The 18,103-nt window shown below is 56.1% G+C and overlaps 2 protein-coding genes across 15 annotated transcripts; one reads left to right on the plus strand and one right to left on the minus strand.

Moving 5' to 3' along the window:
• The first annotated feature begins 7,035 nt into the window (after positions 1-7,035).
• Positions 7,036-11,738, plus strand: LOC103677162 (S100 calcium binding protein P). The gene is made up of 2 exons (XM_040625273.1): positions 7,036-7,338; positions 9,440-11,738. The coding sequence occupies exons 1-2, from the start codon at positions 7,201-7,203 to the stop codon at positions 9,587-9,589; spliced, it is 288 nt and encodes a 95-aa protein (XP_040481207.1). The 5' UTR covers positions 7,036-7,200; the 3' UTR covers positions 9,590-11,738.
• On the minus strand, positions 11,098-16,977 carry LOC103676815 (MORF4 family-associated protein 1-like). Of its 14 annotated transcripts, none has more exons than XR_005833513.1 (5): positions 16,221-16,967; positions 15,202-15,288; positions 13,947-14,097; positions 13,233-13,413; positions 11,098-12,352 (listed from the first exon to the last, which is right to left on the minus strand). XR_005833513.1 is itself a non-coding variant. In XM_008706049.2 (2 exons), exons 1-2 carry the CDS (start codon positions 16,166-16,168, stop codon positions 15,274-15,276), a joined length of 456 nt encoding a protein of 151 aa, XP_008704271.2. In that variant the 5' UTR covers positions 16,169-16,402; the 3' UTR covers positions 14,919-15,273. The 14 variants fall into 14 exon arrangements, 1 of the variants encoding a protein (XP_008704271.2); XR_005833502.1 differs by having other exon boundaries at positions 11,098-12,089; positions 12,270-12,352; positions 15,202-16,412; XR_005833508.1 differs by having other exon boundaries at positions 15,728-16,402.
• Positions 16,978-18,103: the final 1,126 nt, after the last annotated feature.

Raw genomic sequence — 18,103 nt, forward strand, 5'->3', positions numbered from 1 at the left:
AAGCGTGGAGGGTGGGAAGTGTTGGAAGAAGGAAACGGTTTGTTTCCATCTGGACAGCCGTGTACCTGGGGCACTCTGACCGGCTCTGCTCACGTTGTTGTGGGGAGTTCCACAAGCCTGTCGTGGGTGGCGGAATCTGACAGGATGCTGGCCCTCCCCTTGACCAGATACTGCCCGCAGCCTCCTAGCTCCCTGCCTCCACCCCTGTCCTGACACCACCCGCAGCTCCTTGGAAGGGGCCCTGCCCTGGGTGGGGCTCTGGACTCAGAGGAGGGCTGGCCTCTACCCCAGCCTTCGGAGCTCCCAAGCCAGTACTGTGGAACCCGTGACGTGGGAGAAGGAGGCTGTGGAGGAGGCTGGAAGGCTGGGTGGAGGCCAGCAGGGCCAGAAGGATGAAGTGGCCGGGCACTTGCTGGGAGGGTTAGGTGGACGATGGCGGTGGCGCTCATGAGCCTGAAAGGGAAGGACATACACTTCCGCGCGGAGGCTGCTTCCTAGAAGCTCGGGCACACATGAGCATTTTTCTGGAAGGAATCACAAGCAAGTGTCTGTATTTCCCCTGCAGTGGGAGACGGGGGGCTGGGCAGGGCAAGGCTTCTCCATCTCCGTGTGTATGCCTTCTAGTCTTGCCAGATTTTCTCCTGCCTCAGGACCCACTTGATTTTCCTGTTAATGTCAACAGAAGTTATCTGAGTGGGAGGCTTAGGATCCATTGTTTTGTTTGTTTTTTGCACTTCCCTATATTTAAAACACAAAATAGTACTATAATTATAAATATAAAATAATAAAAATTTTAAAGACTAAAGGTAAAATGTTAACAGTCTTCAAAACCTCCAGCCCCTTGGACTGTAGTCTTTCTTACAGGGAGCCTGTGGGTGCGACACTGTCCCCCCACTACAGCCCTTGGGGTAATACTTCATCTCTCAAGGGCAGAACTGGGCCCACAGAGGTCCCCAGCCAGTACATGGCAGAACCAGACTCAAACCCGGCCCAGTTTGACCTGAGCCTCGGCTCCCCAGCCCCATGCTCCACGCTGAGCCTAACACTCAGCCCTGTGGGGCTAGGAAGTGCGAGGTGGGGGACAGGCGGCCTGGAAATGTGGGGTTTGTGGACTTCAGCAAGATCACAGCCTCTCCTCCATCTCTCAGCTCCTTTTCCTCTGTGTTCTCAAACCAACACTCCCCTGTCATCACCCAGGACCCAGCTAGGGGAGGCGGGGTGACTCCCACGGGTCAAGATGCCCGACCCCACAGCCGGCTGGCGGGGCTGCCCGGAACCGACTTACCGGGCCCGAGAGATGGAAACCACAGGTGTTCACAAGGCTCCTTTCAGCTTGAAAATTTCTGTGAGTTTCTCCATCCCAGTAGAAATACTTTTTAAATCCTGGTGGTTCCAGTACACTCGGCACATACTGCACCCCAAGGATGATGGGCACCTTGGCTGAGAACGTGGGGTTCAGGAGCTCAGAGTCCTGGAACAGGTCTCATCTGAACCCCTCATTTTACAGGGGAGGAAAGTAGTTTGAAGAGGAGAAGGGACGCAGCAGAATCACTGAGCAGGTCAGCGGCCTGGCAGGGCCAAGGCCGGGTAGGCCCCAGGTGCACTGCCCCGAGGCGAGTCCCCTGCCCCAGGCAGCCCCGGGCCCACGGGCAGGAGCCAGGTTCCTGCCACCCGCACACTTCCCAGCACCCCCGTGCTTCTGCTTAAAACAGATCACGGGGCAGAATTCATGCCAGCATCGGAAGGATCCCTTAGAGCCCTTTGAAGGACATTAACGCGTTAAGAGTCAGCCAGGCCTGGGTTTGAACACATGGAAATGTGTCCTGCGTCCCCTCTGCCCCAGCCAGCCTGGACTTTGATTCTGAGCAGACTGTCACGGGTTTTCGATACCCATCACCTGCAAGTCTTGACTCGCAGAAGAAAACAGCCAAGTTTCCTAAGGCGTGGCTCTGGAGGAGGCTGGAGGGCGAGCCCCCCACGCCCCAGTCTGGAGGCTGCAGGGCTCCAGGCCCTCAGATATAGCAGGGAGGGTGGGCTTTTTTCTCTCCTTCAAGGCCCTTTGGTGGCATTTAACACAGATAGGATCAGGGTTCAGTGGCCGCACGCCCAGAAGCGCCAAGGATTTCAGGCCGTCCCCAGAAGGTAGGCGAACAGCAGGGAACAATCTCCCTCGGGGGCCCCGAGAAGGAGCAGCCCTGCTCACACCTTGATCTTGGACTCGCAGATCTGTGAGAGCAGCAGTTTCTGTTGTTTGTGGTCATGGGTTACATCAGCCCCTGGAAGCAAACACGGCGGGTTCTGGGTCACAAGCACCAAGAATCCATTATAGCCTCATCCACATGGTGGCAGCACAGCTGCTGCTGCTCCGGGCGTCACTTCCAGGCTTCAGAAGGCAAGCGGAGGCAGCAGATGGAGTTTAGCTTTCTGGAGAAAGACGTTTGCAGACAGCGCTGACCGCCGCCTTCCCCGGGAGCCATGTGCCTCGGCTTGAGACTGGGCCCCTGCCCCCACGGCTACGTGGTACAGGACCCCTGACACCACTTGTTCCTGAGAAACTCATTTCCTTAGCTCTCAACCTCCTCCCTCAGCAAATATTTGTCTGATACATTACCGAGGATAAAATCGGTTCAACCCTAGAGTTGTTTGTACAGTGAGAGTGGAGAGGAGCCTGGGCTTGCTCACCCATGTCCTTACCCTGAGCCTCCGTTTCCCCTTCTGCAAAGCCTGGATCAGATGGTGAGGCCCCCCTCTTCCTTCTCATTTCCACACCCTGTTGAGGCCTCCACCAGTTCCCAGATGTGCTTTGGGCAGTGGCTGCAGGACCCCTGAGCTTGCGTGCCTGGAGGGCTCCTTACTCTGGGCCTCCTCACTGGCCTCCGCGCCTCCAGCCTCACTCTCCTCAAGTGAATCTCATACCAGCTGCTGAGTTAGCCTGAAAGGTAAGTCCAACCATGTCTCTTCCCGAAAACCCTCCAGCCCAGTGGTCTCCAGCTGGCTGCTCAGCAGGGTCAGCCTGATGAACTGGCAGATCTGGGGGAGAGGGGCCCTGACAGCTGGTGTTTAAAGTCACTCAGGAGCTCTGCTGTGCCATAAGGGCTATGGGACGGGCTCCCAGGGAGGCCAGCCTGCAGGGCCTTTCCTGCTCCGTGTCCTGTTCTCCCCTCCAGGCACCCCCCACCCCAACTTCCCATCTCTCCATAGCGCAGTTGCAGACTTCCCTTCATCCTCTGGTTGCCCTCTGGCCCGGGCCTCCTTGCCCTGTGCTCTCTCACCTCTCCCTGGCAGGCCCATCTGGCCAGGCACTCCAGCGGTCAGTGGATGCCTCTCACCGATGCAGCCGGGTGCAGGGGCCCTGGGGCACTCGGAAGAACTTCCCGCACCAACATGGTTTGGGACCTGTGCCTGGTGGGTCTGTGCTGACCTGCAGCCACACCAGAGGGGCCTTCGGTCGTGTTTGCTGAGCACAGACGTCCTTTATCAGAGTGTCCCAGACTCTAGTGTCTAGTGAACTGTTCCCACCTGCAGGCCACGCCTTGTCTGCCCCACCCCACCCCGGTACCCTACCCCAACTGTCAGCCACTTATGGGAGAGCATAAGGTGGGGGTGGGGTGGGGGGGGCGGGCATGTGTGCTGACGCAGGAGCTCTTTTCTCTCTGGCTCAGCCCGCTCAGAAGAGCCCTGCTGGTCCCTTCCCAGCAAGTTGGGGGCCAGCCCTTCAGAGACAACAGTCTCTCTGATCTGTGACCCCCAGGTCAGCTTCCTTGCTGATATTCTTGTTACCCGCCCCCCCCCACCAAGTCTCCATGTTGTAAAGGACGCCCTGGCACTAGTGATCTTGGGGTACCCGGGTCTGGAGGGTGGAAAGAAAAATCACCCCGACCTGGTCAGGGACAGAAGGGGTTTCTGCATGATGCAACTCACGATCTCCTTTTGGGAAGAAACTAGCTTTCCAGATATATGAAGAGTTAAATAACAAAAGCCAGCCCGGTCCATCTGAAGCTCGAATTGGCTTTGTTAAGCATTCTGGAACCGGCACGCACCCCAGGCAGCAAGCAGAGGAGAGCTCCCAGGAGTTGTACAAAGTGGAAGTTTTTTTCTAGGAAAGAGGGTGCGGCAAGATGTTATTAGCAAAAGAAAAGGATCTTCTAGGAGAGCACGCTTGACCTTGGGAGGAGGGGAGCAGGGGGTCTCCTGCAGGTTAGCCCGGCTTCCTCTGGGGAGCCACTGCCCGGTTCCTTTCCGGGGCTGATCAGATCATTCCTGACTGCCCGGTTAGGACCGCATTTTGGGGGGCGGTTGGAACTGTAGCTAGATGAGGTATGAAGGCCCAGTTTGGGGACTTGGCCTAAGTGACACCAGTTTGGGCCTGTGATTTTGATGTAGGAAATAGGGTGCGAAGCCAACGCCAATAAAGAATTCTTGAGACGTGTTCGGTGCAAAACGGTTTTATTCAATCAGGAGGACAGGACCCACAGGCAGAAGGAGCCGCGCCACGTCGTGAGGAAGGCTCATTCTATACTTTCAAGTTGGGAGGGGGTCGGGAGAGCGTTAAGTCTCTCAAGGAATTTTGGAAGCAAGGGTTCCAGGACTTTGAGGGGGCTAGCTGTTGTTGGGAAAAGGTCATTTATTACTGTCCAATAAAGTCTGAGTCATGAGACCCTTCAGATGTGTATCAGTGGGTCAGACGCTTGGGGAATGATTCCCAACATGTATGTTAGGAGATAGAGATAAAGGAAGTCTCCAAAAGAATTTTTCTGTGTGGAGGCAGGCCCACAGGCTCCTGGGGCTCCGGCCAGTACTGCCTTTTGCCCCAGCGAAGCATTAACATCGAGACAGCTGAGCTCCTAGAGGAATGTCACTCGGCCTGTTTCAAGGACTTGTCAGTGGGCTGTAGGTAGTTTTTCTTCGGAACAGCGGTTTCTGTTAAATGTTTAAGAGTTAAGAACTGGTCTGGGAAGTTAGTTGCCTACCCCCATATTATCTACCTTGAGGTCTTAGTGACCTTTAACCGGGCATTCTCTTCTAGCTGTGTTCACTGAACCAGTGATCATCTAACCACGTTGGGTTTTTTAAAGATTTTATTTATTTATTTGAGAGAGAAAGAGACTGAGCAAGGGGAGGGAGAGGGAGAAGCAGACTCCCTGCTGAGCAGGGAGCCCAACAGGACCCCGGGATCATGCCCTGAGCCCAAGGCAGATGCTTACCCACTGAGCCACCCAGGCACCCCCATTTTTTTTTTTAATCCCTACAAAGATCTCCACCAGGAGAGGTCTTCGAGTGGCCTTGCTTTGACTTCTGCAACAAGTTTGAAAATAAAACTTTGGGAAAAAACCTACACACTCATCGCTAAATTTTCTTGGCCCCGGTGGTGGGGGAGAGCATCTGCTCTTTTAGCAAGGAGAGTGCTAGTGGGGATCAGAGCCCTGCCCTGCCCTGCCCGAGCTGTGCTGTCCGCCACCACCACCACCCCCTGCTCCACGCCCCCAAGGCTCCAGAGAGGCCCTCTCCTAGAGAACACACACCAGCCCCTCCTGGCCCCCAGCAGGGGCTCTTTCCCCTGCCAGGTCTTCTCCCAGGAGTTCTGGGGACTCCCCCCTTCATCAGGCTGCTCCGCGCCCACTCTGAGATCCTGCCTCATCCTTGGGCCCATCTGTCTTCTGCCTGCCTAGCCTGGCTGTAGCAAGAGTCAGGAAGTCACCTCCCTACCCTTGAAGCCTGCCCAAGTTCCTCATCCCCCACTCTCAGACGGGTGAGCCGGGTGAGCCGTGGGCCTGCCAGAGGCTGGAATCCCCCAACCCTGTCGGCCTCTTCTCGGTAATCTCCCACCCTCTGCCCCCACTGACTGCTCCTGGGCCATCCAGGCGGGCTCTGCTATACTGGGAGCTGAGCCAGTGTCCCCCCTGTTGCAACAGTCATGAGCCCTGTTGTGACAGCCCTGAACACCCTTCCTTTTCACCAGGTGTCACAACGCGGCCTCTGACACCCTTGCCTTGTGCTGGTGAGGTCCCGGGCTGTGGGATGCCCTCCGGGTGGCTCTGCCCGCCCGCTGGGGACCTGGAGTCCCTTCCTAAGAGGGCCTTGCCCAGCACAGCAGGGTGGGCTGAGCTTTCCCCGCTCCCGAATGATCCCCTGCCGGAGACCTGGGAAAGGCAGTGTGTCCAAAGGAGAAAGGACTGTCGTAAGACCGCTGCTCCCAGACAATGCCAGCTGGGGCTGCGCCCCCTGCGTGTAGCTAGCTTCATCTCCCCTCCACCCTGACCTCCGAGCTCTGTCCAGGGGTTCCCTCGGCAGCCAGGCCCTGCAGGCGTCCCCAGCGGCAGCCAGGCCCTGCAGGCGTCCCCAGCAACAGCCGGCCCTCCCTCCCGTGCCACCCCTGGGGACGGAGGGAGGGGCAGCTCTGCTCAGAGAGTTCAGGCTCCATCACAGCCTGCTCCCAGCCCGGCCCCGTGGTTCTTAGACTGAGTTGTCAACACCGGCCATCAGGAAACTGAGACAGGATTCGCGTTTCAGGTCTGGAAATCACAGCACCCCTGGGGCCACCCCGCAAGGTGCAGAGAGAGCCGGCAGGGGGTTCTGGGGAGCCTGGTGGGGTGGGGCGAGGCGGCCCGGCATCTGGTCCCGGGCAGGCAGTCTCTCTGCCTCCCTGACCCCTCACTGCGGCGGGTTTAGGGAGCGGGACGGACGTGCAAGCCTGTCCGTCCTCCACAAGGTGTTCTGCAAAGCGCCCTGGGAGCCAGACCGTGTCATTCCCACACTCCCTCGAGCAGCCTTCCTCACGCTGGCCCGGGCGTGCCTGGCCCACCTCACAGCCACACGGGCAGGGCCAGGACCGTCCAGCCATTCCTTACTCAACAAACGCTCGCCAGGCACCCACATACCCCACAGACCCCACCTGTCCCTTGACCGTTGTCAGTGCTGAATGACCCCAGGACACACGGAAGCACAGGGAAGTGGGGTGCACTGAGGCGTGCGCTGGGGGAAGGCTTCAGACAGGAAGTCTCGCCAGTGCATTTCTGGAGAACTGAGCAACGCACCTCCTCGGGGAGGGGCAGGGTGTGAGGCCAGGCCGGCCCTGTCGGTCCCACCCTGTGTGTCAATAAGGCTGGGCCTTATAAAGCGCCAAGAAGCCTGCGGGGGACATTCCCTCGTTCTGTCGGCCACACCGGCGCCCAGGAGGAAGGAGGGTCGGCGTCCAGCACCATGACCGAACTGGAGACAGCCATGGGCATGATTATTAACGTCTTTGCCCGCTACGCGGGTGTGGAGGGCAGCAAGCAGAGCTTGACCAAGGGGGAGCTGAAGGTGCTCATGGAGAAGGAGCTGCCAGGCTTCCTGCAGGTGGGGGCGCAGGGCCTGGGGGGCATGCGGGGAGGGTCAGGGAGCACCCCGGGCCAGCGGGAGGAGAAAGGAGGGTGGGGGAGGCCGAAGGGGCTGCCTGGCTGAACTGGCAGGGGGAGGCCACCCGCCCAGCAATGGATCTGCTGTCCTAGGGGCGGAGGTCTCTAGGAGCGGGGAGCAGGGGTGGCCAGCTCACTCCTTGAAACACAGACTTGGAGCCACCAGGATTCTTTCTCTTCGGGGACCCAGTGGGAGAGCTGGGGTGGGGGTGTAAACCTGAACCTGAGCAGTGGGGATGGGGGAATCCCAAGGCCATCCGTGAAGCTGGGTTTGCTGGTCCCTAACAGCTGCACCCCTCCGAGGCTGAGGCTGCTGGCCACAAACACCCCTGCTCTCCTGTCTGCTTGGCCATGGCCTCCCAGCATTCCCAGGCCTGGTGTTAGTGGGGCTGATGGGTGCAGATGGGAGGAGATCCCACTTTGGCACTTCTCTGCCCGGAGCCCCTGGGCCTGGATCTGCCCAAGGGAGGCCTCCTCAGGGACCTCAAAACAGAGGGCCCACCCTCCACTGCCTCCCCTCCTCCTGCTCTCCTCCCTGTCCTCCTCCCCTAGGATGCTCTTCTGTTCTTCACCCTCCAGCTGCCTCTTCTGCCCCCTTCTTCCTCTTCCCCTTTCTTCCCCTCCTCCCCGCTCTGCGGTCCCTCTCTCCCTCCCCCTCCCTTTCACTCTCCCCTCTTCCCTCCCCTTCTTCTCTCCCCCTCCATCCCTCCCTTTCTCCCTCCTCCTTTTCTCCCTCCTCCCCTCCCTCTCCTCTTTCCCCTCCCATCCTCTCTCCTCCTTTCCCTCCTCTTCTTCCTCCTCTCTCCCCCTTCCTCCCTTTCTCCCCCCTCTTCTCCCTTCCCCCCTCCTTTCCCCTCTCCCCCTCTCTCCTTCCCCTCCTCTTCCTTTCCCTTTCCTTACTGTCCTCTTCCTCTCTGCTCTTCAGCTCCCCTTCTTTCACACTCCTCCTCTCCCCCTCTTGCCTCCCCCCTGGCCCCACCAAACCCCACCTACCTGCCCTCTAATGGGTCTACCCCAGCTGATTCTTGAAAACTTAAGCCTAAAATTTTCAGTCTTCCTTTCAAACACACTGAGCCCTTCAGTGTGTAAAGGCGGTGAGGATACAGATTTTTAAATGACGTTCATTTGTTTTTGTCTCTTGTAAACGTGTTTGTGGTAGAAAATGTAAAGCTACAGAAATGTGGCGACAAGAAATCCCCCCCAACACACTCTCCCTCTTCCTTCAGCCTTTTCCCCATTCAAAAGCTCAAAGCTGATGTGCATGAAATTCTAAATATGCGATTTAATTTCTTTTTGAGCTTAATACCACCGCAAAGTCTCAAACCGCAAGCTCACTGAACGCCCCTGCCCGGGGTGGGGAATTGGTCGTGGCTACAGATGTTCTGATAACCAGCCAAATTTGAGTCTAAACGGGGGGCGGGGGGCCGCGGATTTTGAGCCCAAAGGTTGGGGGCTGCCGGAGGGGCAAAGGCAGGTGGTCCGGGAACACAATTTGAAAACCCGTGACTGATCCCGAGATTTCCCCGAGGGCCGCAGTCCCCCAGCCCCTGGTGCAGTCGGAGCTGCCGTCCTGGGGGGCTGCTGGCTGCGAACCGCACGAGCCCCAGTGCGGGTGGCTGCGGCGTACTGGGCCGCAGGGACAGCCCTGCACCGGCACGGGGGAGACCCCCGCAGCCGGCCCGGGGCTCGGCACCCCCGCCCTGCCCCGGGCCTGGCCGCGGCCCGGGATTTCCTCTTTCGGTGAGGACCCGAGGCCCGGCGGGTGTGCCGTGCGGGGCCCAAACGCGAGCTCGTGAGGTGACCCCGCCGAGCTGGCGGCCCGTCCTGGGGGTCCCCCTTCTAAAGCACCCGAACAGTCCAAAGACGCCCCCTTCCAGACTCGCCCGTGAGACACACGCCGCCCCGAGCCGCCCCGAGCCGCACCTCGCCAGCCCGACTCGCCCTAAACCCGACTGCGGGTGCGCGCGGCTCACAACCTCCCGGAGCCCCGTGACCCCCCGTCCCCCCACCGCCGGCAGCTGACCCCGGGCCTCTGTCTTTAGACTAAAAGGGACAGGGACGCCGTGGACAAACTGCTCAAGGACCTGGACGCCAACGGGGACGCCGAGGTGGACTTCAGCGAGTTCATCGTGTTTGTGGCCGCGCTCACGGCCGCCTGCCACAAGTACTTCGAGCGGACGGGGCTGCCCTGACGCCCTGCAGGCCCGGAGACCGGGGGGAGCGGGCGCGGCCCCTGGCTTCCAGAACCCTGGACGCCGCCGCCCCTGCCAGCAGTAAAATGCTTGTGAAACGCTCCCGGTCTGGCGGCCTTGGATTATTTCCGGACCCCGCGGAGCCCCACCCCCAACACAGCGAGCCCCCTGATTTGTCACTTCGGGAAAGGGCACGGGTCAGCGGTAGGGCGGGCCCCCTCCTGACCGCCGCCGGCGGGCCCGGCCCTGCTTCTGGGGTGGCTCGCAGGGCTGGGCACCGAGGGAGCTCACCCTGCACGGGACACACAAGGGACCCACGGAGGCCCGCGGCCGGCAAGTCCCTCCGCCCAGACGGTCAGACAGCCACTCGTCCAACCCCGGCCCCTCCATCTCTCCAAACATGTTTTCAAGTCACATCTCTTTAATGCACGATACTAGGTTTGGGTTTTTTGGGGGGGGTGTTTGTTTTTTGCCACAAAGGCTGTAAAACACAGTGACACACTTATAGAAGAAACGAATGGGCACCTGGGTGGCTCAGTGGGTTCAGTCTGACCTCTGACCTCTGCTCACGTTTTGATCTAAGGGGGCCTCTGCTCTCACCGGAGTCGCTTGTCCCTCTTCCTGTGCCCCTTCCCCCACTCGTGCTCCAGCACAAACGCGCTCACTCGCTCGCAAAATATTTTTTTTGCTTTTTTTATTTTTTAAGATTTTATTTATTCGGGCACCTGGGTGGCTCAGTCGGTTAAGTGTCTTCTTCCGGCTTAGGTGGTGATCCGAGTCCTGGTACCGGGCTCCCTGCTTAGTGAGAAGTCTGCTTCTCCCTCTGCCTCTCCCCGACTTGTGCTCTCGCACGCACTCTCTCTCAAATCTTTTTAAAATAAATAAATAAAATAAGTAAAATGAATCTTAAAGCAGCAGCCAAGATCAGAGAGCCAGGCGTGCTCATTACTACTGACCTGTCACTGCTTCCGGCCGCTTCCGACAGGCAGAACTTGAGAACGTCAGTGTGTACGTAAATGTACATACGCACGTCTACGGCTCTATACATTTGTATGACATATACACAGAACCGCACGTTCCCACGGACCTCCAATTTCATTCCAATACCACAGAGCTCATTCTGGCGTTCTCTTTTTTCATATTTTTCTCCAGCTGCTGGCACCCCCTCTCGGGCATGGAAAACTTTTCCCTGATCAGCCTCTGATCCCTGTGCCAGTCTGCCCCCTGAGCCACCCAGGCGTCCCTGCGAAACAAATTTTTTTTAAATAGTTGTCAGCTGGGACCTGGTGTAGCCCAAGGCACTGCTGACTGTGAAGGAGCAGGACTGGCATGAAAGCCACAGGAGGGGGGCAGTTAGGAGAGCACTGTGCTGGTGGCCTAGGGCAGTGGGAGGGGGTGGATGCATCCAAGCTCCATTCTGGTCATATAATCGATGTGTGTCAGTGACAGTAGGGAAGGAGGAAGGGGTTGCTGCGGAGGGAGGAATCAAGAAGGACACTTAGGTTTGAGTTATCTGCACTGGTAAGCAGACACAATTAAATTTTTTTAAAGATTTATTTATTTTTGAGAGAAAGGGAGAGGGAATCTCAAGCAGAGCCCAGCGTGGGGCTCAATCTCACAACCCTGAGATCATGACCTGAGCTGAAACCAAGAGTTGGGCGCTCAACCAACCAAGCCACCCAGGCGCCCCACAATCAAATTTAATTTACATACTGAACTGATGCTCGTTCATTCAATGAGTATTAAGCACCAACCCCGCGCAGCCAAGCATTCGTCTTTGTGCTGGGCATTTAGCAGTAAACAAACTTCCTGCCCTCAAGGGGTTGACCTTCCACGCGGAGAGGTCAGACAGTACACAAATCCATAATCCTGTGGCAGGCAGTGAGAAGAAACAGGAGCAGAGAGTAGCAGGGAGGGCAGTGCTGTTTTAAAGAGAGAGCATAAGACAGCCTCTCTGGTTCGGCAGCCCGTAAGCAGACACTCGAACAGCGGCCTAGCGAGCTCTGTGCGTGTCAGGCACTCGCCTGTTCTCGGGAAAAACGAAAGTATTGTTTTGTGTCGTGTTGCAACAAACCACGAGGGAAGACTCAGGCGTCACGAGCCGGCGGACACGAGTGGCGGCTGGAGAATTTCCCACGCCTTCCGGAAGAGAACACAGAATTTCAGACTCCACAGCAAGGGGCGTTTGGGCACGACGGGCTCATCCACGACAAATGATTTCAGAGCTGCCGACAGAAGGCAATTCAAATTTTCTAGCTGCCCTGGAAGTTGTTTCAGTTCCAGATACATAACCCAATCAGGGGAAAATTCATGAGTCCAAGTGGGAGATCCCTGCGTGCCTCTCCGTCCCACCGCATCACGAGCACGAGCGAAGACACCGGCTTGTCACCACAGCGCTCGCGTTAGAGCCAAGGGTCCAAGATGATTCAGAAGACCCTTCAGGCTCCCATGAAGGAGGCTTAGCATCACGGCCCGGGATAATGAAGAGAAGAAACGCACCCTAATGGAGGAATATATCCTACGGTCAGTTCATCAAGGGGAAAACCGACGCATACACTGTACACATCCACAGAGCGCGTGCACGCGTGCGCGCACACACACGCACACACACGCACACACACGGGTGTAACAAGTTTTCCACCCCCAACACATCTGCTTTTAAATCCGTGAAGCAACTTACAAGTTTCCGGAATCAAGGCCCACAATATCTCAAAGAGGGGGTGCTCCTTCAGCCAGCATCTTGACCTGAGAGAACACGGAACCCTGCGACGTACATTGACAGGAACGAGAAACGAACTTCGTGGGCTGTGAGCCACAAAGACTTCGGGGTGAAGTGTTAGCCCAGTTTAACTTAGGTTGACGGACAGAGAGACACCAAGTCTTGACCCCAGGAAAGCCTAGTGGGTCTCTCGACTCCCCTGCTCCAGGTCAGGCTCTCAACTTCCGTCTGCACCAGCCCCCATATTCTTGCCTTCACCCAAGTCCCACCGACGCACAGACCGCAGGCGGTGTAAGCCTCCCACGCTACGGATGTGACCACGGACGCTGTGACCACGGACGCTGCCCTGCTCCTGGGTCTCAAGGGCTCCCAGCACTACTTCTGTCCCCACTGAAGAAGTCAGCAGGGCGGGAGCATGGACAAGGGTTCCACAGACAGAAACAGCCTCTGTAAAGGACTATCTTTGCGCCCAGGTGCTTTACGACAGAAGTACACATTCGTCCAAGACATGTGTCTCGGCTTGTCGCCATGCACGTGGGTTTGCTCTGATCAAACCACACTTAGCGATTCCGGAAACCGCACCCCTGCCCGTCCCGTGGCTCTGAGCATCCACCAGCACAGGCTGCTGCCGGTGAAGTAACTCCCTGATGGGCGGACGTGGTTCCCTGAGCTTCCGGTGCCCCGACTGGTTTCTACTCAGAGGCTGTACGCCGCACTCGGGGGCAAGTCGTTTGCTCTGAAGAGCTTTCCAGTCGCCTCCATGCAGTGCTGAGCCCCTCCTCGTGCTCCCACAAGATCCTCACACGGCTCAGCGCCATGACTGGTCCCAGCCCTTCTCGACCCAGGCCTTGCCTTCACCTTCCTGGTGCCTCGGCCCGGACAGGAAGCTTGTTATACTCCCCCCGACTGAGAGACTACACTCACTGCGGCCGCCGAGACGCAGGGGCTGAGACCCAACGAAGGCCTGCAGTTCGTCTCTGTTAAGAGCTGAGGGTTCTGTCATCCCATCCCCACGGCACGGGCCGTAGCAATTCTCCCTCCCAGTTCCGGGCTCACAGAGAACCCCAGACTTCAAGCAGCCCGGTCCCGCCTGCTGATGGCAGTGCTGAAAGAAGAGAGTCCATTTCAAAAGAAATGTATTCACACACACAGGGGCTTTGGTCATCTGCACAACACCTTGATTTGAAAGGTTTTCTACAGAACTTTGGTTTTCGAGGCAAATGAATGCTTACTTATCACATGTCTGACTTTGACCTCAAATCCCGGTCAGGTCTACCCTGATAGACTAGAAGGGACTTCATGGGCCCTGATGACGCCTTTTCCCTTCTCCAGCATCCCCCCGGCTCCTTGGAGACTGTCTCTTTGATGTCATCTCTGAAACCCCTGTGCCGTGTGCGGGCACTACGACAGCGAGGGGTACTCCATCATTCTCTATCCAAACTTCTTTGTCATTTGGGGCCAGCAAGGTTGTCTAAATAAACTCACCTGCCAGGTGACACCACAGACACCGGCGCTATGCCACAAGACACAACTCTCCTCCTGTGTCGCACAAAACCCAAGTTGCAGAATACACACCCCACCATCTTCCATCTCCCACTGCCGTCTAGTTCTCCCCAGTGCTCCCCACAGCAGTCTCACCCCTACACCGGTCACCACAAGCAGTGCCTTCCATGCATCTCCACAGATAGAAGATTCTGGCCCCAAGACTACACATGTTCTGAAGGTCCAAAGAACAATCAGGTCACACGGGTAACAGCAAAACACAAGGCCACGCCCAGCATTTCAAACACTGCAAAGTAACAAGAATAAACATGACCACTGAAACAACTCCTCACTAAGTCCCATTTCCCTTATGTGAGTATTTCTCATACAACAGTTATTTTTCAGGAACAAAATGCAGTGGACAATCTAAACCTGTACCAGGGTCGCCAGCTGAAGCCGGTATCCACCCTGTTAACTCTCAGATGAAAGGACGAACACTGGAGATCTTATCCTCCCCAGGCACAGCTGGATGGGCCAGGAAACATGCAGACCCAGGCCCAAGAGCCGGGAAGGCTTGCTGATCGTTCGACCCCGCTAGTTTACGCACAGACAAGTAGCTCATTTAGGCACGTACAGGACCTAACCACAGAACACCAGATGTACCTGATGAAATCTCTAACATAAGAAATAAAGACATTTTGGGGATGCCTGGCTTAGTCAGTTAAGCGTCTGCCTTCGGCTCAGATCATGATCCCAGGGTTGTGGGATCGAGCCCTGCATCAGGCTCCTTGTACAGCAGTGAGCCTGCTTCACCCTCCACCTGCAGCTTCCCCTGCTTCTGCTCGCGCGCTCTCTCTCTCTGTCCAATAAAATCTTAAAAAATAAAAAAGACATTTTCAGATTCCAAGTCTCTCAAGATCAAACAGACAGACCTCCATGGGGCCAGAATAGCTAAGTAACGTCTGTGAACATGACTTCACCTCCAATCAACAGCACCCACCTGCTGAGGAGACACCCCCTGCCCCAAATTTTGCCCTTAAAAACCCTCCCCTGTAAGCCATCAGGCAGTTTGGGACTTGGAGCCTTAGCTCCCCGTTCTTCTGGGTGCAGCCACACCAAGGAACAGCCTTTTTTTTTTTTTTTTTTTTTTTTAAGATTTTATTTATTTATTTATTTGAGAGAGAGCAAGAGTCAGAGGGAGAGTGAGAAGCAGACTCCCCGCTGGCAGGGAGCCCGATGCTGGCTTAGCCTATTTTCCTTCACTGCAAAAGCTCCGTGTCAGTCTTTTACTGGCTTGGTGTGCATCCACCACTGACCCTACGGGAGACTGCTACATGCAGATAAGACACATACAAAAACAGAATAAACAACAAACTATTTCAGCTTCCTCAAAGTGTCAACCCATCCTTACCAGGTGACCAGCGTCCATCAGCTGTGACCCTAAAGCACAAGTGGAAGAAATTTACCATCAAGACGCTGAGTCTCAGAATTCTGCATCCTGGTATTAAAAAAAAAAAAAATTAACCATCCACAAGAATGACACTTCTTTCTGACAGAGTCCTCTGACACATCTGCCTTCTAGAAGAACCCGGAAATTTCTAGTCAAGGCCGACAGCTTCACACTTCTGTTTCTTTCCCTGTGTTCTCAACCCTCCCCTATTTTGCTCTAGGGCCAAGTTTTCTCTGGTTCCCCCGCCGCCACCCTCCTTCGTGCCTCGGGGGTTCTACCTCCAGCAACTGTCCCTTTGGAGGTGACTTCTCAGTTTCACAAAGACACCCGAAATTATTCTGATTTTTCTCTAATGCCAGCGGGGGCAGGAAGAGCCACAAAACTCAGCATCTCCTGGCACCTGTCCAACCCAGCACGGCCTCATCTTCCTCTCAACCTCAACTTTGCTCCCACTGCAATTTCTGACGCTGTGAGCTTGACGCTTCACCTTCACGCCTACAACAGGACGACCCCCCAGGAAGCCACTGAATCCGGCTAAGGCAACGGCCCGGCCCGGCCCCGCCCGCGCTCCTTCAGGACGACTCGCTTCTATCCGCCGCACCAGCTCCACCAGCATCTCTGCCATCTTCGCGATCTCCTTGGCCTTCTCCTCGGCCTTCTCGCACCTCTTGGCCGCTCTGCCCTCCACGCCATCGCTGGGGTTCTGCAGATGGTTCAGGGCGCTCTCCTCCGAGGCCTCCACCTGCGTTTTTATTTGGATGAGCATATTGTCCATCTCCCACAGCTTGCTCCTGTTCCGCATGTAGGCTCTGCCGTGCTCCCGGGTGAGGGCCGCGATGTCCTCCCGCATCTCGTTGATGACTGGAAGCAGGAACTGCTCGAAATCCTCCTCGGGCTCCGCCAGCTCGACGATCTCCCAGGGCCGCATCTCTCCTGCCACTTCCTCATGCCCGCACCCCTGGGGACGGCTAAACCCTTACCTCGGGCGTCCGTGCGACAGCAGTGCTCCCGAATGATCCCTAAATGTTCCTCCTTTTACGTGTTCCGCTTCAGAACCGCTACGGGAAGCAACGCCGTGAAGCAACGCCTGATACCCACACTGCGGCCCGGCCAACGTGGGGTACTTGCAGCCACCACCAGCGGGGGGCGTGTTTGCGGCTCTTTCACGACCTGGCCCGACCTCCTTACGGCCACGCCTGGGACCCGCTCGGTGGCGGGCGCGCGCGCGCAGAGGGGACTCTTCCGCGGGCGCGCGCACGCCGACCTCCACCTGCTTCCCCCGCCCTGCCCCGCCCCCTTCTCTAATAAGCTTCTGGGAGCGCTGCGGCACCTTGCTTACCTCCTCCGCGAGGGCATCCCCGGCTTTTACTTTTACTTTTTCTTTATCTTTTTAAGTGAAAGGAATTCTCCCTACCTAGTATTTGAATAAGACTGGCTGATGTTTACAGCCAGTGCATTAGGCACGCACTGCTCTAAGTGCTGAGATTAATTCGTTTAACCTCATAACAAACCTGTTGTATGAAAAAACTGGCTAAAAACCGTGCTTATGGTCAGAATTTGAACCTGAGCCATTCGGGTCTACGGTCGCTGCTCTTAACTAGAGCACATGCTCCCTCTTCTGGGACAGGGCACTTAAGTAAAAAACCAGGGATCCTAGCTGGCCTCCCCACCCCTTGCTCCCAGATTGTTGTCCTGGGGGAGTTTTTTTCTCGCTGCCTTGGGTTCTTCTGGTCAGTAGGTTTTTGGTCCCTCTTTGAGGTAGGGGAGCTGAAGGAACTCCATTTTAGAAAGGCTCTGTCTCTGCTGTTTCTCTGCTAGGCCACACTTACTCATGTTCTATACTTTGCCTCTGAATAAACCAACGAAGCTATGTTCCCACTTCAAAGGGGAAACAAGTAAGTTAATCATTCTATGAATTTTTGTCCTAGGCCCCAAACTTACCTGATAACATGTAAGAAGAGTCGGATCCCAAACATGTTTCCAGGACATTAGCTTTGAACAAACCTTGGCTGATGCTGGCATCAATAATCCCTACCTTCGATGATTTATAGAATAACACCTATTATTCACCTGCCACTCACCGTTGATCGGTCCCTACTCTGGATTCCTGAAGGAACACGTGCCCTAGATCCCTTTCCAATATAAGCCCCTAACCCCAAGCGAGGAAGAGACTCATTCTCCTTTCCTTTCTGAGTCTCCCAGACACTCTGTCTGCTAAACTCTGTCACTCACACTCTTCAATGAACTCTACTTTTACTTTCTCTGGCTTGCATTTGATTTCTATCCTGTGCAAGGTTGGTCCTGCAGGACCCCCTCTGGGTCCTTCGACCCAGTCTGCCTGCATCATCTTCACCAGACTGTGAGCAACCCAAGATAAAGGGCCACTTCTGATTCGGCTCTGTCCTTAGCCCCTCCTGGCAGCCTGGACACAAGTAGGGCCTTAGGGAGTGCTTTAGAGAGAAGGCTTCCTTTCCTAAAATATATAGCGCCTCTGCCTACTGGAGGCTCCTTAAGGATGGGTTCTGGTCTCGGTCCCTAGCACCTATAGGACCTGCAAAACAGCAGGGGCCCAGTATAATGCTGCTTTAATATTCATTTAACAAAAATGTTTGAGCACTGAGAGTATGCCATTGTGGAATGGATGGAGTCTCTTTCCAGCCTTGTTCAGCCAGTGCCCCACTAGCCAGATGTTGGGGGGATCCTGCTTGCAACAGTGCCACAGATTGGAGCTTCAGTACTCCAGTCTCATAAATGAAGACTGGTGATCCCAGCCTGAATATCTGTCAACGGGAAGATAAGTAAGTGAGACGATGTGCAGGAAAGTGTTTTGCAAATACCAAAGCACCAGCAGATATAAGTGGTG

Source organism: Ursus maritimus, unplaced genomic scaffold (assembly GCF_017311325.1).
Source record: "Ursus maritimus isolate PB19 unplaced genomic scaffold, ASM1731132v1 scaffold_8, whole genome shotgun sequence".
Taxonomy (NCBI): domain Eukaryota; kingdom Metazoa; phylum Chordata; class Mammalia; order Carnivora; family Ursidae; genus Ursus; species Ursus maritimus.

Excerpts from the sequence above, each read along its gene's own strand:
- LOC103677162 (XM_040625273.1), top strand. The coding sequence starts at position 7,201 with ATGACCGAACTGGAGACAGCCATGGGCATGATTATTAACGTCTTTGCC. Across the intron at positions 7,339-9,439 it reads AGCTGCCAGGCTTCCTGCAG|ACTAAAAGGGACAGGGACGC; the intron begins GTGGGGGCGCAG and ends CTCTGTCTTTAG.
- LOC103676815 (XM_008706049.2), bottom strand. The coding sequence starts at position 16,168 with ATGCGGCCCTGGGAGATCGTCGAGCTGGCGGAGCCCGAGGAGGATTTC.